At 41.3% G+C, this 21,850-nt stretch overlaps 3 protein-coding genes across 4 annotated transcripts in view; all 3 read left to right on the top strand.

Annotated features, from left to right (window-relative positions):
* pparab (peroxisome proliferator-activated receptor alpha b) overlaps positions 1-6,807 on the top strand; it is a 29,743-nt gene extending 22,936 nt beyond the window's left edge. For both annotated transcript variants that reach the window (XM_071493288.1, XM_071493297.1), the window contains exons 5-7: positions 585-784; positions 4,099-4,552; positions 4,789-6,807. In XM_071493288.1, coding sequence (XP_071349389.1) covers positions 585-784; positions 4,099-4,552; positions 4,789-5,033 — 899 coding nt within the window. In that variant the 3' untranslated portion in view covers positions 5,034-6,807. The remainder of the gene's footprint in view (positions 1-584; positions 785-4,098; positions 4,553-4,788) is intronic.
* A 2,926-nt stretch (positions 6,808-9,733) lies between these two features.
* Positions 9,734-14,797, top strand: yars2 (tyrosyl-tRNA synthetase 2, mitochondrial). The gene is made up of 5 exons (XM_071493277.1): positions 9,734-10,527; positions 11,338-11,505; positions 12,568-12,723; positions 13,278-13,448; positions 14,407-14,797. The coding sequence occupies exons 1-5, from the start codon at positions 9,740-9,742 to the stop codon at positions 14,564-14,566; spliced, it is 1,443 nt and encodes a 480-aa protein (XP_071349378.1). The 5' UTR covers positions 9,734-9,739; the 3' UTR covers positions 14,567-14,797.
* Positions 14,798-16,522: 1,725 nt separating this feature from the next.
* Positions 16,523-21,054, top strand: cdkn1bb (cyclin dependent kinase inhibitor 1Bb). Its single transcript, XM_071493307.1, has 3 exons — positions 16,523-17,349; positions 17,643-17,770; positions 19,354-21,054. The coding sequence occupies exons 1-2, from the start codon at positions 16,908-16,910 to the stop codon at positions 17,756-17,758; spliced, it is 558 nt and encodes a 185-aa protein (XP_071349408.1). The 5' UTR covers positions 16,523-16,907; the 3' UTR covers positions 17,759-17,770; positions 19,354-21,054.
* Positions 21,055-21,850: the final 796 nt, after the last annotated feature.

Raw genomic sequence — 21,850 nt, forward strand, 5'->3', positions numbered from 1 at the left:
ACAGCAGGGTACTGTCCTCAGATCCATAGACTCAGGGGGGAAAAGGCTTTTGGCACCAGGTGTCAGGAAAACGGTCCAAGAACTGCCTTTTGTGTTTCCAGTGATGCTATTTTTGAACTTTTCATTGCTACTGCTCCACAAGCTTTGTTTGGAAGGATTTAATAGTTTTGGAAACACTTAATGTTTTTTTTTTTTTTTTTGCTGATATGTTGACTTGGAGTTGTTTTACTTCATGGGGTGTCTTTGTAGAGATTTTGAAAATGATTCCTCCATATTTCAGCATCTGGAATAAGTGATAATTGTGGTTTTGTGGAGTTCAAGGTATTTTACATTTTCCAAGACTGGCTTAGTTTTAAAGCTCTCTGTGTGAACTGTCCTTACACAGTAGTTTTCTCCATGTTCTGTTGCATGGCCTTTTGATTTTCACAATAAACACAATACATGTAATATTAGATGTTTTTAATGCATTTACAGTAATAATCTTTGCAGCTTTTATCTATCTCTGTATTTGATTCTACAAAATTCAGATTTATACTGGCGCAAATTCTGTCATCTCAGTCTGACTTTCTTTCTGCTGTCCACAGCCATCCGTTTTGGTCGGATGCCCCAGTCGGAGAAGCTAAAGTTGAAGGCGGAGATGGTTACGGGGGACAGGGAGGTGGAAGACCCTCAGATAGCTGACCAGAAGACGCTGGCGAGGCAGATTTATGAGGCCTACCTGAAGAACTTCAACATGAACAAGGCCAAGGCTCGAACCATTCTCACTGGCAAGACCAGCACCCCTGTATGTTGAGTATTGTGTATATGTGTGTGCGTGTGTGCGTGTGTTTGGATTGCGTAGTCATGGCTCTCCTCATTACCAGTTTCCTCACAGGTCAAAGTCATGCTGTCTTGAAACTTAATTTATTCCTTCCCCATTGGAGCTATTTTTAAGTCATTCTGAGCACACAGAAAATTTGCAATCAAGCTGGTGTCTCAATATGACCTGGCAGCCACTACCTCGGAGATTATGTGCAGCCAGGCAATGACAGAAATAACTTGCTCAATCAGTAGTGCAAGCCAACACAGAAACTGGACAAGGAAATGTCTGTTTGCACGGAAACTGTATAAAGAGCCAGTGTATGAGCCCATCACTTCGCCCGCCACCTCCTGTTTCCTTCCATTCCTGTGCTCTTTTTCATCACCCGTTCCTGATCCCACCAAAAATATTCCCTCGCAGCCTCGTTTCTAACGCTTTGTTTTCATCAGAGGAAAGGGGTCAGCAAAAGGGGAGGGTCAGGGACAGCAGCTCAGAGTGGTGAATTCCATGGATGGATGTGTGTAGGTGTGAAATTGGTCAAGAGCAACAGGTCAGTCCAAGTGCACACCCAATGTTCAAACACAGACCTTCCTCACTTCTTCTGGAGATCAAAGCTTCCAAATGGATGCCATGAGGGAGGCTCTGGGCTCTGCAGGCTGGGAAGCAGTCAGTTGGAAAAACACATTGGATTTTTAAGCACAGCACTTTTATACAAGAATGAACTTCCCATGAAAATCATATCGCACCTTTTGCCAGAGCTCTATGTACACATGCAAACATGTAACATAACTTTGATTCTGAAATTGTACGGCATATTCAGGTGATACAATGTTTTAAAATGCCCAGGGCACTGTTGCAAGAAGACAGATGATATAAAAAAAAATAATTGTTCAAAACTATCAAATGGTTAATCACCCTTGTAAAAAAATAAAAAATAAAAAGGTGTGAACTTATTCAGGTATCCAGGTTATTCTTGTAACAGAGACAGAAAATTTCCATCGGGATTGACTCATCAGTCTCAACATCTGGGAGAAAGACTGAGGCATAATTGTGTCAGTGTTGGCCCTGATTTGTGTACAGGTAATTTTATTGACTGACTCAACTGGTTTTGCAGTGTACAGCCTTGACAGGATGTTTTTAGTCCCTTTTAAAAAGAAAAAAAAGCAGCTAAAGAAATGTCAAGCTCTTGTTGCTGCACTGTACTGTGCATAGTTTATTAGTGAATAAAACATTGAGTCTTTTAATAATTATAGCTCTGATCTCTAAGATTGGGATTAATAATCATTATTACTACGTGAGTGCAAATGCTCTGAGCAGAATAATCCCGGTCGGCCAGACTCTTCCTTGTATGTCATACCCTTCTCTCTGCCCATTACCTGGCTCTCTACTCTTGTACTATCAAATAATAGACATAAAATGGCCAAAACATTACTTAAAAGAACAAATAATAATAACAATAATAATAATAATCCTTATTGATTATTCAAATCATAACGAGGATATAAATAGATTTTAGCCATGCTAGCAGTGATACTCTACGGCAGTGTTGGACTGTCAGCCATTTGGTTTGTCCACCACTTTCCACCACACTGTCCACCACACACAGAAATTCATGGTCCCCAGAGGATGACGCCTACTCTGCTCATGTCCTGACCTTCATCATTTGGTGACATCATCGGGTCAAAATTTTAAAAAATGACTTAATACATACAAAACTAATGACATTTACATCAGCAATGGCTGTACTTTGGGTTTAGCGCTAATTAGCAAATGCTAGCATGCTGACATGCTACACGAAGATAATGAACATGGTAAACATTATACCTGCTAAAATTCAGCATGTTAGTCTTGTGAACATGTGACATTAGCTCAAAGCATCATTGTGCCCAAGTACAACTTAACAGCTGTTGTCATTTTTGGCTACTTGTCACTCTCTTGCTTCTCAGAATGCTGTAGTCTTTTGGAGATGGTGCAGCATTTTGTTCATACAGCTTCTGGAGCATATAACACGTACTGTTAAGGCTAAATGGATCCACTTTGCTCTCTCAAATGTATTGCAGCAGATAATCAGCTAAAGTGTAGCACTATCAGTGAAGCATCCCTAGCTCTGCTTTCAGAATAACTATAAAAAAAAATATAACTACATAAAAAGGGGGAGTAATCTTATCAGCTTTTCAGCAAATTAGCAAATCTTAGGAGGCTACAAGGACTGCGGGCTTTTCACTTTTCGCCAGCCACTTTAGTACCAAGGTCATCTCTAAGGTTATTGTAACAACAGGATGATGATTTGGGCTTCTTTGCCTCTGCAGGATCACATAGCATCAGGTCAGACTGTGAGCCTGGTGTATCCATCAGAAAAACTACAGTCATTCACTCACTGTGCACAGCGTGCATCTCTGTGTCAGCAGTTTTGCTGCAACATTGCTTCAAAGCTTTCTGAAACGAAGATGAATACTTCTTCAACATTGTATCATTATAGAAAATTTGACATTCACCTTGTTCAGAGGTACATTTGGTTGTGTTGTCTGATTGCGATACCACATTATATATTATAAACAATCTGGTAGAAGTTACCTGATAATCAGATGTTGTGTTAACATAGAGACAGCCCGGCGTAATGTTCCTCATACTTTCCCCCGCTACGCTAGCCCACAATTAGCACAGCGTTCATGAGTCAGATGAGCAGCAGCAGGTGTAGCTGCTCATCAGACGCTGGAGCAGTGATACAGCTCAAAACACCTATTAGCTAGAACCAATCACTGCTATTCAGAGCTGCTTACATTAACATACCCATCTGTCTAATGACATTATGAGGATTTTGTGCAGGTCTTTTTTGTCATGAAAGACTCATTTGTCAGTTTCAGATGAACTGCCCTATTATTTTTGACATTTTAGTTTGCCCTGGCAAGCCTTCTTCTCTTTCAACATTAACTATGATAATATTTCTAGACTGTTTACAACTGAAACTTTTTTTTTTGAGTGTCATCTATAATTATATAGCTGCAGGGTCAAGGAGAGTAATTATGTCATTGTGGAAATATTCAAGTGTCAATAAGGGCTCTGGGCTCAGGCTCTCCTTCCAGTAAAAACTATGTGTAAACACCACAGTCACTACAGTTTTTCTTTGCTGATTAAGCTTTTTCCATATTTATGTAGTTGAGCCAGGTCAGGTTTATTTATGTAGGCCAAAATCACAGCACACACTGTACTGACTATGTTGCCTTTCAATTAGAAACACATTTCCAACCATACGTCACACACACAGCTTATGAAAGTATCTCTTTCTCCACTGTCCACAGCCTTTCGTCATCCATGACATGGAGACCCTCCAGCTGGCAGAGCAGACGCTGGTGGCCAAGATGGTCGGCTCTGCGGGAGTGCTGAAGGACAGGGAGGCAGAGGTTCGGATTTTCCACTGCTGCCAGTGCACATCGGTGGAAACCGTCACAGAGCTCACAGAGTTTGCAAAGTCTGTCCCTGGGTTCTCGAGCCTGGACCTCAACGATCAGGTGACTCTTTTGAAATACGGAGTGTACGAGGCTCTCTTCGCCATGCTCGCCTCCAGTATGAACAAGGACGGGCTCCTTGTAGCGTACGGCTCGGGCTTCATCACCAGGGAATTCCTCAAGAGCCTGCGGCGTCCGTTCAGTGACATGATGGAGCCAAAGTTCCAGTTTGCCATGAAGTTTAACTCGCTGGAGCTTGACGACAGTGACCTGGCTCTGTTTGTGGCCGCTATCATCTGCTGTGGAGGTGAGGATGCAGGAAAAATAACACTGCTTATACACTGCTTATATATAAATAAATCTATTAATTTGCTGCATGAAAAAATACATCTTCTGCTTGCTCTTTGAAAGCTTTTACTTAAAACAAATGCTTCAAATTATACAAATTGCAGAAATTGTAAAGGCATACTGAAATTGCTCTCTATTGATTTTACTCTATCAGAAGAGTGTCACTCAACTGAATTTCTCCTCCACTGTGATTAGACCGACCAGGCCTGGTGAATGTGGCGCACATCGAGCGAATGCAGGAGAGCATTGTGCAGGTGCTACAGCTCCATCTGCTGGCCAATCATCCAGACGACGCTTTCCTCTTCCCCAAGCTGCTGCAGAAACTGGCTGACCTCCGGCAGCTCGTCACTGAGCACGCACAGTTGGTGCAGGAGATCAAAAAGACAGAGGACACCTCGCTGCACCCACTGCTGCAGGAGATCTACAGAGACATGTACTGAGGACTGTGGATGAATAGCCAGGAGAAGCGCTCTACAAACCATCTCCTTTTTTCAGGGACAGAAGAAGAAGAAGAAAAAAAAGAAGAAGAAGAAGAAGAAGAAGTAGTCCTCCATAAGCTAGGGTTGAACCACTAAATCCCCCCCCCCACCCCCCACCCCCCACCCCCCCCACCCTTCCCCACCAGCAAGAGTTAGCTTTGGTCAAGCACAAGAGGCCCAAGCAAGAAGCCGATGATTCTCGTGGTTTGTGCTCTCACAGTGCTCTCTGCTCCAATGTGTGGACGTTCCCAGGCAGAGATGTCGTGTATGCAAAGATGAGATGTACAACTGATTGAGCCCCTGTTTAGACACCAGTGTATGCAATCTCAGACCAAACTCTTGGATAAAAACACTAAATTCTAACTTAAAGTCCTTGAGGTGACCTCCATGTTTATCCTGACCCTTAACAAAAACGAGGAAAGAAAGCGAACTGATAGTCGTCACTCCAGCAGTACGTTTGACAGTACATTTTTATACTGATGTCAAAGAGCAAAGAGCCATATACCTTCTCAGTTGACAGCACCCAAATGACTTCTGTGGCAGCAGCAACATTAGGACAGGAATGATACCGTTTTTAAGCACGGCAGCCTCAGCCAAATTGGCTACCAATAAAGGGTGGTTGTCCATGCACCAGCCCTCCACCTTTTTAAACCCAGAGACACAACTGTCACCAGGCTCCTGAACGTAATCATTTATTTGTGCTGTAAGCCGTCTAAGCCATACTTTTGAAACGATCAACATCTTTCTCTTCCAAACAAGGCAGCATCAAGACTTGGTATGGATTATCATCACTTATTACTCAGCGTGTACACAAACTGTTCAGGCTATAGTATGTTTTTTTTACACTTCAGGATAAAGTTTTTGCAGACTGAAGTGGCCACAGGCACAGATTCACTGTGTGCACGCACCACAAGCACAAACATGCCTGTGATATGTTAATAAGACACTATTTTATACTTGGACCTCTGTTGAATGCCTTTTTTGCAAAACACATGCACAGACGTTTGGCACTCCATCCTGTTTTGTGTCCTGGTATTCAAGGGCTAAGACCAAGATAAACCGCATTACGACCTTAATACAGGCAGACTTAGGACGGATTTGCTGGAAATGAATTCATCTGTTTCTTAATTTCTCACTCACTGAGGCCCCCGTTCCTCAAAATTACGTCTCAGTTTCTTTCAAGTAGTCATGCTGCCTCTCTCCTCGTTCTCCTGTCAGTCCTTCTGCCGTCTGTTGTGTTTCACTGACTCTGTTTGGTCCCCACAACACATGCAGTCGATTAAGATTCAGGGGTCTTCTGTGCACATTTTTTATAAGATGGCAAATGAAAAAAATCACAATGGTACGGCCTCACAGATTCCATCGAGACTTTAACAGTTACAAGTTCTTTTACAAGTCATTTGAAAAGGATTCTGTGTTGGTCAAACACTCAAACCAAGAGACAAAAGGCAAACACAAGCATGTGGCCATCTGCACTTATATGATTCAGTCAGTGAGGTAAAGAGCCAGTCAGACCTTTTTTTTTTTTTTTAAACAGCTAAAAAAAATGAGTCTGGACACTTTTCACAATAAGACAAGTATATAGTGATGGATGAAGACCAAATGTGTTTCCATATGGCATCATTCAGATGTTTTTGTCCTTTATCTGTTATGATGTGGAAAAGGCCGCGCCTGTATTTTGTTATCATGCTGCCTTTTGTTAAAAAAACAAAAAAAAAAAAAAAAAAGAAAGAAATTAACATGGTACACAGAAGACCTACAGTACAGGAGAAATGCTGATGGTGAAAACATGCATGTTTGATAGTTTGGATCATATATGTGGATCTGTGAGAGAATGCCCCCACCTGCCCCCACCTGCCCCCACCTGCTTATCCTACCAAATCTCCTGGAAATCATGAATTGATTGAAAGTCAGTCATGAGAAATCGGACCTTGTGTTTATAATGACATCACATTGTATAAACAGAGAGTACTGTACATGGCTGAAATGATCACACCGACTGCCTGTCCCGACTTTTAACTCGTGAGGTATACAAGGTACTAATGATGATCAACTTTTGTATTCCTCCGTTTGGTAAAGAAAACTTGTAAATGTTTGAAATTCTACAGCAAGTGTAGTTATGTACTGTATGTTCTTTTTTTGCTTAAATGCCACATAATTGTGTTTTAATTGTATTGGATCATATTTTTATACTAAAGTATATATGTATGACTAAATCAGATCATTGTTTATTGGAAATGGCATGATTGAAGAGTGCAGTGTAAATCGACTTGAGGGTAATAGGGCAAGTGGTCATCTGAATAACCGTAGATCTGAATCCCATCGGGGGACATTCCTTTTGTTAATTTGCTGTTTTGCAGAAAGAGAACCGTCACGCCTACAATATGCATTCGGTTTCATTTCAACTGTACTTTACGAACATTTATCTGTAGACTATGCTCTTATGAATCATACAAGGGCTGTGCAGGGTCATGATAGCTCACAAAGCTTGACCTCCGTGATCTCTGAATACAATGAAAACTACACTTATCATTTGAAAGGTCGAGCTACTCAGCACTGATCATACAATACTGCTCTCCGCTTTTTATACTCTCTTCTCAGGTTGCGCATTTAAAAAAACAAAACAAATGGGGTAATTAACATATGCACAGAATTTCATCATTATTATCAGTTGCCTCTTCATATTGAACAAACCACCCTTCATTTTTTTTTTTTTTGTTCACACACCTCTTCTGGTCAAATAGACACAGTGAATGCACTCATAATTTGCCATCACATCATATGCTATTACAGTAAAGAAGATGCAGTAATGAAAATGCAGTATATATTGTTGTATAATCCGATTTTGTCATGCTTTTTTGTCTGACTTTTTTTCTCCTCACTCGCTGCTATATTGTACTAACTCACCTAACATTTCTTATGCCATGAGTAGATTACCGACTCTTCAAGCTGCCTCTTACTTATTGTATCTTCTCACAGAATGTCAGTCCCACATGCAGAATTCACTGAACGCAGCTCGGGTTTTTTTCCCCTTGCAGACTCCGGGGACTTGGGTGTTCCCAAGTACGCTTGGGGGATTAACCACAAACAATCTGTGCCTTAGCGTGTGCCCATGCCATACAACACAAGAGATTCAGAAAAAAAAAAAAACTTGACTTGCGCACACACACTTTTAGATTTGTAAACTGTTGGTGTCCTCGGCTAGATTTAGCTGTTGGTGACCCAATAGGGCCACGCAGAGAGGAAATGATGTCACAGCAGATTTAGGAAAATATCCTATGTAAACTACAGTAAGATAGAGGCTCAAAAGTGCTATTGAAGCTTCATTTTACAGTAACAGCGAAGGGTTTGCTTCAAAGAAAGGACAGACTTTTAAAAAGCTGAACAGAAAATGGTTGAAACCCAAGAGCCAGGCTGTGGAGGAGAAATCATGTAAATTTGTGATGTCTGCTTTCCCTTAGGAATGTCTGTTTTGTGTTGAATTGACAAGGGACTTTTTAACTTGTATCAGGGAAACCTAGTCTTCCTTTGGTGAACTAGCTCAGGACATAGAAAGGTACTGTTCCTCCATCTTACTCTATCTGTCTCTCTTATTCCCTCTGGAATAAACGTATTAGTGCTCTGCCTTACAGCACACAAACACCAACAACAATATTGATTAATATTACCGTATTTTTATTTTTCAAAACTGACAGAATAATATATATATATATATATATATATATATATATATTACCGGGGGGGGGGGGGGGGGGGCAGCAGTCATAAGAATTAGATATTTGATTTTTATTTTTCTTCCTGGAGTTTGTTTTTGTGGATCTAGTGTCATGCAAAGAGACAGCAGAGGCTGTCTTTGGATGTGTTGTTAATGTGTACTGTGGCTTGGTAACAATACTGTAAATGTTTGATGAATGTATATGTAGTCATTTAAACAATGAAACAAGTTGACATTGAATGGATTTCAAAATAAAATGATTTTAAAATCCACTGTTCTGTACCACCCTCTTTTCCTGTACCGGCTAAACAAGGTTACTGTAGCTGTCTTTGCAAGACTGAATTTTCCAGACAAAATTACATCTAGAAACGCTGAGTTCTGTCATGTCATCTGAACCTGATGCAAATTCGCCATCTATTGGTCTGCAGTCAATCCTGCAACTAAAGTACATTGCCTTTGTACAATGTAGTGAAGTGCACATACCGAGTTTTGGTTGAGTGATGTTTTATAGTCATGGCAACAGGTCTACATGTGTTGATCTCAGAAAATCCCACATTTATTATAAAGACAGAGCTCAAGACAGGGAATTTTAATAGGGCCCGCATTAAGGCCCTTGTTCTGCCAGATATTGTGCTTTAGTGGCAGATAACTGTGACCGGATTATCAAATCAGAGATGCAGACTGCTCCTGGGCCCCAGACCCACAGATCCAGATTAAATGTGTGTATAGTTTGTGAAGTTAAACTTATTTATAAAAAGGTTTATTATTATAAAATTGGTTAATCGGGCATGTGCTTGACATACCTGTCTGCAGGTGCCCGTTTTGCCCGGTTCATTCTTCCCTTTTCATTGGACTTGGGGAAGTCTGCAACCAAGAGAGGGCCAGTGCACTAGAGGGCGCTTTCTTACCAAACTGTCCACGCCTCCTCTGTCTGCTTGTGACGTCATCCAACATGGCTGCGTCCATGGTGAGGACCTGCTGTTATGTGTCACGGCATGGGTCCTGTGTTCTCGTCAGGCGAGCGGGTCTTTACCTCAGACTAAGGTCTGAATTTCACTGCTCTTCCACTGCACATAGCGGACTGCTCTTCTCTCTCAATAAACGCGGTGTCCTGAAGGACTCTTTCCCAGAAAACGCAGCTCAGGACCAGCTTCCTCGGCTGCTCCAGTCCGGTGCTCAGACTGTATACTGCGGCTTTGACCCCACGGCCGACAGCCTCCATGTGGGCAACCTGCTCGCTATCATCGGCCTGCTGCACTTCCGAAGCGCCGGGCATCATGTCCTCGCTGTGCTCGGAGGGGCGACGGCACAAATCGGGGACCCCAGCGGGAAGACGAGCGAGAGGGAGCGGCTGTCCGCGGCCGCCGTGGAGGCGAACACCCGCAGCATCAGGGAGAGCATCCAGAGGATTTTCAGCAACCACGAACTACACTTTCACGATAGCTCCAGAGAGATGGGAACTGTGACTGTACTGAACAACCTGAGCTGGTACAAGGACTGGGGCGTTGTGCCCTTTCTGTCGGAGGCCGGCAGGCACTTCAGGATGGGCACCATGCTCAGCCGCCACAGCGTGCAGTCCAGGCTGAAGAGCGCAGACGGTATGAGCCTGACAGAGTTCACCTACCAGGTGTTCCAAGCCTACGACTACTACCACCTGAACCAAATATACGGCTGCAGGATTCAGCTCGGAGGCACCGACCAGCTGGGCAATTTGATGTCTGGCCATGAGTACATTCACAAGTAAATGTCCATCCTACTTAAAAACAGTACACAGCGTTACTGCTGCGGCAATAGTTTCTTTTGTAGAGAGAGAGAGAGAGAGAGAGAGGGAGAGAGGGAGGGAGAGAGAGGGAGAGAGAGAGAGAGAGAGGGAGGGAGAGAGAGGGAGAGAGAGGGAGAGAGAGGGAGGGAGGGAGGGAGAGAGAGGGAGAGAGAGAGCTTGGTTCCAAACCTCGTTGAGAATTCTGTTAATTTAATGTATCATTGACCCCTGGTAAATGTACACACAGCAGCAAATGCGAGTAAACATTTACTCTACATTTACTAGTTACTCTTCAATTCTGCATACTTCCAATCCACCCAGGAGCACTTTACTTTAGTAGATGAGCTGCTGTTTGCACAGTGTAAGCTTGCAACTGCCGCCGCCTGAACCTGCTGTATGGTAACATGGTGTCGGGCCATGAGTCCATTCACAAGGAAATGTTCGTCCAACCAACATGGAGAGAACCCTGTGTACCAGACCTCATTGAAAATTCTGTTATTTTATTATTTCAGCGATCAATGGTAAATGCACACACCAGAACATGTAATATGTGTTGTGAGAATTGATAAGACCCAAGCTTTTTTTAAGTTTTTATTTAACAACATATTTTTTTAAAACATCAACACGATGATCATGATCATATCATTTCTATTCCACTCAAAGTAGAATGTTATGTAGATGTATGTGCAGAAAAGGTACCAGCAGTTCAACAGTGTGAACCAATATACTTACAAGTTTTGATGTACCCAACTAGACTTGTAACAGTTGAAATCCTGGTATCTCTGCAGAATGAGTGGTGAGGAGGTGTACGGCCTGACCATCCCTCTGGTGACCAGCTCTGTCGGGGACAAGCTGGGGAAGACGGCAGGCAACGCAGTGTGGCTCAACAGAGACAAGACGTCACCCTTTGAACTCTATCAGTTCTTTCTCAGACAGCCTGACAGCAGTGTGGAAGGGTACGTGAAGATAAAGGCGTGTGTAAGATCTGCAAACAGCTCATAACCAGGTGCTTTTAGGACCCATCACCTTGAGGTGGAGTCTGATATATTGTAAATATGCAGTGGCTACAGAAAGTACTCAGACCCCCTCACTTGCTGCACACTTTGTGTTGTAGATTTAATTGTACATAGATACAATTGCAGCTTTTGCTCATCAATCTACTCTCAATAATCAATAATGACAAAGTGGCTGGGCCACTCTAGGATTGTCAGTCCTGAAGCCACTCCAGTGTTTTCCTGGTCGTCGTTGTGCTGAAAGGTGAACCTTTGCTCCAGTCTCAGATCATGTGAACTCTGGAGTGGTTTTCTTCTTCAAGGACCTCCCTGTATTCGGCTGCATTCGTCCTCCCTCACTTCTGACCAGTTTCCCCGTCTCTACTGCTGAGAAGGCCCCCATAGCTTGATGCTGCCATGGCCTTCCCTGCCCTGTTACTCAGTTTGTCCAGACAGCCAACTCACGGTAGAGTCCTGGTTCCAAACGTCTTTCCTTTCACAATGATTGATGCCTTTGTGCTCCTGGGAACATTCAAAGCTTAAGAAATGACATCATAGCCTTGCTCTGATCTGTGCCTTACCACAAAACTTTGTGGACTTGCTGTTATTGGACTTCATGGCTTAGTTTTTGTCCTGACATGTAGTGTGAATTGTGGGACCTTATGCACACAGGTGTGTACCTTTCCAAACTATGGTCGAACAATTAGTTTTGCCCCAGGTGGACTCTGTCAAGTTCTAGACACGTCTCAAGGAAGGTTAAAGCAAATAGGATGCCGGGGTGCCACAGCATGGTCTGAATGAGAGATTTCAGTTTTTTATTTTTAACAGATTTGCAGAAAATTGTGAAAATATATTTTCACTTTTTCATTATGTATTATTGAGCGTAGACTGGTGGGGAATTTTAACCATTTAAATTTAAATAGACAACACAGGTAGTGTACACAAAATCAGTACTTTCTGAAGCCACTGTAGGTATTCTCTGCACTGTGACAAGACGCTGAGGAACATTGTGTCGTCTTTTCACAGGTACCTGAAGCTGTTCACCTTCCTGCCTCTGGCAGAGGTGGAGAGGCTGATGGAGCAGCAGAGAGAGGATCCAGGTAAACGCCTCGCACATAAGCGTCTGGCTGCAGAGGTGACGAAACTGGTGCATGGAAAGGAGGGCCTCGAAAGTGCTAAGAGGTCAGAACGGGCTGTATGTGTGTGTGTGTATATCTCTTTTAATTCTGTTTTATTTAATATAGTTTTTCTTGAATATTTCTTTCAGGTACATACATTAGGCTCAGGCAACATCCAAAATGTAATATCTTGATACAGTCCAGCCCAGATATCATCATATATGATGTATAATTTATAATCATCTAACATTTAAAGTTTTATTTGTCACATGCCAAGGTACAATGTACAGTAAGCAAAGTAGTGAAATGAGGGTGGGACTCGGCAGCATTGTGCAAAACTGAAAAAAAAAAATGGATATTGTGAAAAATGTATATAATATATAGCGATATTTGATATTATTGAATGTCAGCAGAAGCATAATTTATTAAAGTTATTTTTTAGTCACACTATTATAGGTAGCAGGAATTCAGTCGGTTGGAGAATAAATAAATTCTTAACACCTCCAGGGTCACTGTTCTGTAGCTGCCTGTGACCTCTGACCTTATTGCAGAGGGAATAATTCACCTATTCAGTGAGGTAAAGTCATATTTAAGTCGTATTTAATACTATCTTTGCAGATGTACAAACGCACTGTACCACAGCAGCGTGCAGGCCTTGGAGGAAATGAGTGACGAGGAGCTTCAGGAGCTTTTCAGGGAGGCTCCCTTCCATGAGCTGCTGTTGGAGCCGGGGACCACAGTGATAGACGCCTGCCGCAGAGTCAACGCAATCCCAGAGGGACCCAGAGGGTAGGCACCTCAATCCTGCTCTCCTTACATCCGGTTCCAGGTTGCAAAGTGCCAACCATCAGTCTAAATAATTCATTAAAAAAACTACATGAAAAAATATGAACCTGTAAATGAGTGAATTAAAGATCCCAAATCTCTCCCTCTTAGTTTTTCATAGTGACTATGCATTCAAAAGAAAAGAAAAGAAAACGGTTGACAGCATATTCTGTGGTTTCTCTCTCAGTTCACCACCGTATCTGGAGACTGGTTAATTGTTCATCACTTTCTGAACCGCAAATGGAATTCAGTTCACCTGTGTTGTATTTGGGTGGCAGCACCTGGAAGTACAAGCAAGACTCATATGATGAATGGATATTGATGGAGCCGTGAATTCTTTTTTCTTTAATCTTTACATCTATAAGATATCAAAAAAGCAAAAAATGTTCATCACCTTTTAAGAGCCCATGATGACATTTTCTAATTGCATGTTTGTTCAAACAGTCCAAATATTCAGTTTACAGTGATACAAAACAAATGTAGCAAACCCTCACAAGAGGCAGTGAATATTTTTTTGTCTGTTGACTAATCACGCGTCAGTCAGCAGATTGTCTTTATATATCACTGAGAGTGTTATACATGGGGTATTACATGAGGTAATGCAGTGTATGATTAGTCAATAAACAGAAATTAATTGACAATCATTTTGGCAAATAGATTAACCCTTCAAGCCATTTATTGTCTAGTGAACACTCCGCACTGTGTCATCTGTCAGATGTGTGATGCACTGCAGGGTTTATATTAGTATGTCCATCATTAAGTTAGATTCTACGCTCCAATCCAGCGTGCGTAAAGATGGATAAGCGTGCATGTGCATGATGTATTCTGCAGCAATGCAAAGTGAAGTCCTGACCATTTTAATTCAGGTTATGCAGAGGAAACCAACCCTGTTCTAACTGACGGTGTAAATGTCTGTGTGCAGGTACCAGATGGTTGTGGACGGAGCAGTTCGGATCAACCACAGTCGGACAGACAAACCAGATCAAATACTGATCCCCAAACTCCACATCCTGTCTAACGGACTTACCTTGCTCAGGGTGGGCAAGAGGAACTTCTACATCATCAAGTGGCTCAGTCTCTGAGATCGCCTGCTTTCACAAAGGACCAGTTTACTGTAATGGACTGAGTGGGAAGGTAGGCGACTACACCTCAGCGGGGTCAGTGAGGAGATGTGGATGGACTGATATTTTGGAACATAGTAGGTTTTGGTGGGGCCTAAACCCTTAGTGATGTCTGTGGTTGTTATATAAATACGTATATGTACAAATGTGACCTTGATCAAAAGCTAAGATATTAAAAGGATTTGATATAAAGACTGTTTCCTGTTGACTATGTACTCCTACAAAGGTCTTGCAAAGTGAACACTAGGGGGCAGCATTGTCCCAGTCTTCATGGTGGTGCTGCATGCAGCCACAGCTGCACCACATAGCCTGCTGTGACCCCATAGGTAAATAATTGCTAACAGTAAAATTAAATTGCATAATTTCTCGCAAACAGGTTATGGTTCTATTTTAAGCAAATCGTGTTTCTTTCAATTTGATGTGAGCACAAGGCCAACATCTGTTTTACTGTGGCTATTTTTTTCTGCCTTAGTGGTGGTAAGTGTAAACTGAACCAAAAGAAAAGCATGAGGTTTTAGATAAATTCAAAAACAAATTAATTTTGGTTGTAGATTATTTTTAGATGAAATAAATTTTATATTTCCATTAGCAGAATATTTTTTCAAGATTGGCATTAGATTTTCCTAGAAAGTACAAAGTTTTCACTGTGGTGTAACTAACAATTTCTAATTTTCAGGATGCATGACCTTTGGTTGTCATTCTTTGTTTTCCACTTTGGGATTTTAGTTTTCTTTTTGCATTTAGAGACTCTTACATGTGGAGATGTGCACGACTTTTTAGTCCTGAATCTGTTCCTGTCCTTTTCTCCTGGGGGCCGGTGGAGATGAGGACAGGGTCTGGGGTGTGCTGACCTTGACTTACCCCACTCAGCTGCAGATTACTGGTGGAAATACCATGTTACAAATATACACTTTTACTGTATTTGTAGAGTTTTATTGGCAATCATTGGATAGTTATATCTTATTTTATTTTTATTTTTTTTATGGGTGGAGGGGGTGGGGGGTGTAGCTACTTCAGCAGGGAACCCACACCTTGAAGCTTCAGTCTGCGTTTTCAGAAATGTCATCTCTTTTAAGGTGGAATGCTCACAAGCAATTCATTTCTAACAACATTTAAAAATAATTCCACAACTTACTTTTCCAAATTTTATTGGAAATTGTTTTGACAGTCTTTTGATTTTATATTTGTTATACAAATACTTGTTCTATGTATTGTAACTGTCTAAAACATATTTGATTCAGAGTAAAAAAAACAAGAGGAAAAAATATGTCCCCTGTAAATGGAGGGAAGCTAAGCTGGGGGGGGCAATAAAATTTAAAAAAAGACAATGTCATTAGTCAAAATCTACCCTGAAGTTTAGCCTTGTTTTTATTAATTAAAGACTGTTATCTTTACATTAAAAACCTCCCCTCTAGTTAATGTTAAATATTATCACTATTATCAGCAACCTTCATAGGTAGCCTAAATAATCCTTTTTGTAATTTTGTAGCTGAAATGAAAAACAACAGAATAAACCAATCAGAACATCTATTCTCATTGTTAAAAAAAAAAAAAGATCTATAACGTGTATATTTTTGAAAAATGCACTCTCAAACAATAATTAAACAATACTGAATTGAAACTTTTCGGAGACATGCCCAAATTGCATTTTTTTTTTTTTTTTTTTTTTTCATTTTTAATGATGTCGTTGCCAGAGCAATCCTAATTTGAAATCAAACTTGCATCCAGTGTCACATGCAGACGTGCTGGATGCTGCAGCCTGTCGCAACCAGCCGGTCCACCTTAAGAGAAGTGGGCGGGCCTAGGCGTTCTGACCAATGAGCGGCCTTCTCCGCATTTAAATAGATCTGTGTGTCAATCACCCCCCCCCTCCCCTCCCCTCCCTCCACCCCCCCCCCCCCCCCCCCCCCCCCACCACCACCACCACCACCCCCCCCTAAAGTCAAGCTCCACTCTCAATCCCAAGTACATCTCTCAATCGCCATATTGGGTACTGAGAAGGTTTGTCTGCAGTTTCTCTCACTACGGGACGAAATTGACAGAGCGGCTTCAGTTCCTGTGCGCTTTGTTTTGATGACCGCGGAGCCCGCTGCCGGCGCCACCACACCGCGGCCGTTACCGTCTCCAGCTCGACGTATGCATGGCATAAGTCATTTCACGCTTGTTTTGGATCTTGCTCAGCGACGAGGGGATAACCTGTTGTTTTTGAGCGGTGTGTTGTTTTTTTTTTTTTTTTTTTTTCTCGTGAAAACTGGACGCTCCTGGCTGTTTGAGAAATTGTGTCTTTTCTTCGGGGGGGAAAATGTCAGATGTTCGACTTTCAAACGGGAGCCCGACGCTGGAGCGGACGGACCCCCGGGTGTCGGATCACCCGAAACCGTCAGCCTGCAGAAGCCTCTTCGGCTCGGTGGATCACGAAGAGTTAAAGAGGGATTTAAAGGGACATTTGCGGGAGATGGAAGAGACTGCCTCCGCCAAGTGGGGCTTCGACTTCGCCAATCACACGCCGCTGGCCAACGACAGGCTCCAGTGGGAATTAGTGGATTGCAGAGAAGTCCCGGATTTCTACCACCGGCCGCACCGGAGGGAGAAGGGCGTCTGCTCCGCTGGGAATAACAATGTGGATCTAAATGGGAATCATAACTGTGTTGTGGTGGCTCCGGGCGATGACACCGACAGGTCTGAGGGGCAGATGGAGTGCACGGAGCAGTGCACCGGGCTGAGGAAAAGACCTGCATGTCACGGTACTAGATGTGAAGCTCAGTTTGCTCTGTTTTCACCCGACAGCGTTTGCATGCAGCAGGTCGCCAGGCTGGGGCTTGCACACCGAGCACGGTGCTGGCATTTCGCTCGCCAGGCTGCGCTGCACCAAAAATACGTTTTAATAACCAGCGTTTAAAAAGGGAACATAATTAAGAATTTGTATTTTAAGGGGTGGGCATGTGTGGGAAATAATTTATATCCCCCATCTGTTTCTTTTCGGCAGTTTTTTTTTTTTTTTTTTTTTAATAACTGACGGTGAACTTTACTTTTGCAGACCCCTCGGCCCAAAATAAGAGGTCGCACACCAGCTCAGATGAGGTTAGTTGTCCAAGTCTGAGCCACTCTGCAGAACACACACCCAGAAAGACCAGTCCCAAGCGACAGACGTGAGGATGGCAAACGGTAAGAAACTATGTTAACTGATGCTACTTTAACTTATTATTATTATTATTATTATTTATTTTATGGGCATCTTTATGGTTTAACTACAGGTGGTTGTTTACCAGCTCCAGCTTAGAAAATGTGCTCCTCATCTCCCTCTCCCAGCTGTGTGGATCTAAATGTTGCCGTGAATTTGACAGAGAGATTTTTATTGTACATTTTCCGGGCCGAGAGTTGGTGTCCTTGCTCCAGCCGCTGTGCAGTTTAGATGAAATCATAATCTCAGTGTAAACAAGTGTGCAGCTTTGACAACCAAGATACTTTGTTTTGCGTGTGTCTGTGTGCGCACTTGAAAGGCATTGGACCCATTCATTGAGCACTAGTAGAAATAGTAGCAGTGGGAGTACCAGCGGCTGCCGCAGCTGGGTCACTTCACCAAAGCTTTCAGTTGTGTTTTTGCACTCGAACTTGTTTCGATGCACTGTGATGGATGCAAGAGGAGTTTAGAGTAAAGACAGGGAGGAGGGGAAAAAAAACCAAAAAACGCGGCTGCACATTTACACCTTTCACTACAACCGCTGCCTGCCCGAGTTTCCGACTGAACTGTAAACAACAAGTGCTGAACAACAGTGTAGTAGTAACACGTCAGCAGCCACTGCCCTCAGCACGGAGCAGAGCAGGGACGGGAAGGGGCTGGTCTCTCTCTCTCTCTCTCTCTCTCTCTCTCTCTGTGCGTGCGTGCGTGTGCATGTGTGAGTGCTGCTGCACACACCCTGCACACTAATGTTACAACACACACACACACATCTGTCTGTCGGTGGAGAGTGTGCAGAAGAGCCGTGCAGGTCTGAAATCAAGTGTGCTTGTTGGCCACGGCGGAGGGGAGCGGGGGAGGAGGAGGCATGAAATCTGCATTGTCTTGGCAGCATGGGAACTGTCAAGGCTGCAGGGGAGGATAAACAGCAAATAATGCTTAAAAATAAATAAATAAAAAATAAAATAAAATATATATTAGTTTGTGAATGATGATTCATATTTGTAGTAGACTGAAATATGTACAAAAGATGATGTTTTTGATGGAGGAGTTTATAGTTCTCTAAAACTTTTTTTTTACATGCCCCATAGTTCTTGTTGTCTTTTTCCTCATGGTAACCACCTTTTTAAAATTATCTAAATTTATTATTAGTATAAAATATGAGACAGTGCAAGTGCTGGTGTAAAATCACACCTGCTGCTGTTTTTATCTGTAGATTTGAGTCATTTGAATGGACAAACAAACAATTCTTGCATCAGTATTGTTATATACAATAACTACCAGTGCATAAAAAAACCAACACTTTCTAGAAAATTCACCGTGCTTCCCATCATATTTTTGGACACAGTCTTGATGCTTTCATCTTAATCCTCTTTGCTCCTTTGTCAAAATGACAAAAGGACATAGAGCAATAATTTTTTGCCCACATGTTAAGTGAAACTGTGCACAAATGTTGTGCCCACTCTCAGTTCTTCTGCAAAAAGCTTTCTGCATGTTGCATGTTGCTGTGTCAAAAATGTGTCTCAACCTCCTGTGTTTATTTTTTTCTTTTATTTTGTTTGTCCCACAGAGCCGAAGATGTACGTCCCCCTTTTTCTGTGGGGGAAGCTCAGTGTTGGCTGAATTTTTTTTTTTCTTCATTTTTTTTTTTCTTTTTTTTTTTTTTTTTTTTTTTTTTTTTGGAAGAGGAACTACACAGCATCAGAAACATATCAGCTCTCCTGAAGACGGGGGAGGACGCTGTTGAAGCACTGAATAGAAACACTAAAGTTGTGGCACTCAATTAAAAGTTACTGCCTCTAAAAGCAGTCAATGTAGCAGTGTGCAATTAGGTTTGATTTCCTTTTTTGCTCCTTTTTTTTTTTTTTTTTTACTACCTGTGTGTAAATAATTATATATTTTATATTATATTTCTCTCCATATGTAGCACATAAGATAACATTTGAACACAAATCCTTTATGTAAAAAGGTGTGAATTTTGATTTGACTTGAAGAATTGCAGTGTAGTTTGATACATGTTTTCCAAAATGCTGTTTTTTTTTTTTTTTCTTTATTTTATTTTCTGAAAGGCAGTGTGACTTTGACACAGTCCCTAATTGCTACATGTAAAACAAAAATCATAGCTTCTTACAGTTTCTTAACAGTGTATCTTCACTCCGTCATCTTCCTAACTCAGCAGTGAAGAACGGTACCAATGTAGCTCAGCTGTTTTTTATTTTTTCCTTCCTCTGGTCATTTCAGTGTCACCAAGTGCAGGTTCCTCTATAAGATCCATTTCCCCAGGAAATCGACACAGGGAAAAAAAACAATATGTCTGTCAGAGTGATTTAAAGAAAGTCCTATTTATTTTGTGATAGGTGCTTTTAGCATCAGTTCAAATCTGGAATATGATGTTTTTTGTTTTGTTTTGATTTTTTTTTTTTTTCTCAAGTACTCCTGCACACCTCAGCCACATTGTAATGGTGTGTGTGATTTCCTCTGGAATTGCGAGGTACTCAGATATTGAAGGACAAAGACCGTACAAACTGCACAGGTTGTGTTGTAAAGTCATCATTTTCTTGACTGTATTCCCATCGTTTCATCAGCCTTACTGCTCTTCAGAGAGGAGATTTTTTTTTTTAATCTATATATATATAAGGGTTGAATGTCCTACAATACCAAATACATGGTTGCTTCAGTATGGTTGCCAACACTGCCTGTGCTTCTCAGCTGACTTCACAATGTATTACTTTGTGATAACCTAGACTTAAATTTCCATTGATGTTTGTACCTTTTTTTTTTTTTTTTTTTTTTTTCCACCAATGTTGTTAGCCTGCTGACGATGCAAATGTGAGCATCTAAAAGCTTCCCTTTATTTGCCTAAAGTGTGGGTTATGTTCAAAGAGACCAGTGTACACCTGGGTGGAGAGAGAAAACAGCTCGTCTCAGAAATGCAGTCACCATGCCTGTGTATTTGTGTAAATCTTTGCAATGTACCTTTGTACATAATTTTGTAAAAACACTGAGAAATTATACTAACTTATTTATGTCAAGCTTTTTTATGTAGAATAAAAAATGGGTTTTTGATTACGGTTATCCAAAGTGGCATTTACTTTATTATAATTGTCTTATTTTGTAAAAGCATATTTTTGGTAGTTTTTTTTTTTTTTTTTTTTTTTTTTTTCTCCTTATCGATAAGGTTGCAAACTGAGCCTGATAAAATATTTGATGTGCATTTTGTAATGTGTGGTTATAAAATGTGTTGCAATCAATTAAAAGAGAAAATAATAAATATGTCTGACTTGTGGTTTTGTTTCACACTTGGTGTAAATTCCCTAACACACACACACACACACACCTTTTTTAGTTTTATCTATGACATGCATCACAATTTTCTATCACTATTAATGTGAAAAACACACTGTTGTAGTGCAGAGAGGATTTCTGCATCCTGGCACAATGAAGTGACACTCCCAATATGAATCCACCAGCATTCTGAGCGGGCTGATGATTGACACTTTGGTCCTCCAATGAAAAGGAGGATGGGGAAAGCAGACCACTTGTTGCAGCCAGTAACATTCAGTAACTTATCATGGGAATGGCTTTCATGGAAAAAATGTAAGTGCTTTGAGCTCAGAATACGATCCTCAACTGAAAGGTAAAATACTGCAACTTCAGTTATGTTTTTTACTATTTTACTGGCCTCAGTTGTATCTGTATTTCTATGAGTGTGTGTGTGTGTGTGTGTGTGTGTAAGCAAGTGAGTGTGTTTGCTTCCATGTGTCTTGTGTGGTGTGTTTTAAATTCTATTGTCATCTTCAATTTGTTCCTGTCACTTACAGGGTTTTTACATTTATTTTTAGTAATTAATTGAAAAAAGAATATTTTTTTAAATTGTTCTGTGCTTGGTGGTGAAATTACATTCAACTTAGGAAGTGTATTTTTGTACATCTCATTTAAATCTGTAATTGGGAATTCAAGATTTTAAAAAATATATATTTCAGTGAATTTATAATATTATATTTTAAGTAAATCTATATAATTATTGGTTTTATTCTTCTATTTAGTGATGAGATCCTGTTAGTAAA

Source organism: Trachinotus anak, unplaced genomic scaffold, assembly GCF_046630095.1.
Source record: "Trachinotus anak isolate AG129_WGS33_773 ecotype Australia unplaced genomic scaffold, CSIRO_AGI_Tana_v1 ptg000002l, whole genome shotgun sequence".
Taxonomy (NCBI): Eukaryota; Metazoa; Chordata; class Actinopteri; order Carangiformes; family Carangidae; genus Trachinotus; species Trachinotus anak.

Excerpts from the sequence above, each read along its gene's own strand:
- yars2 (XM_071493277.1), top strand. The coding sequence starts at position 9,740 with ATGGCTGCGTCCATGGTGAGGACCTGCTGTTATGTGTCACGGCATGGG. Across the intron at positions 11,506-12,567 it reads CCTGACAGCAGTGTGGAAGG|GTACCTGAAGCTGTTCACCT; the intron begins GTACGTGAAGAT and ends GTCTTTTCACAG. Across the intron at positions 13,449-14,406 it reads ATCCCAGAGGGACCCAGAGG|GTACCAGATGGTTGTGGACG; the intron begins GTAGGCACCTCA and ends GTCTGTGTGCAG.
- cdkn1bb (XM_071493307.1), top strand. The coding sequence starts at position 16,908 with ATGTCAGATGTTCGACTTTCAAACGGGAGCCCGACGCTGGAGCGGACG. Across the intron at positions 17,350-17,642 it reads GAAAAGACCTGCATGTCACG|ACCCCTCGGCCCAAAATAAG; the intron begins GTACTAGATGTG and ends TTACTTTTGCAG.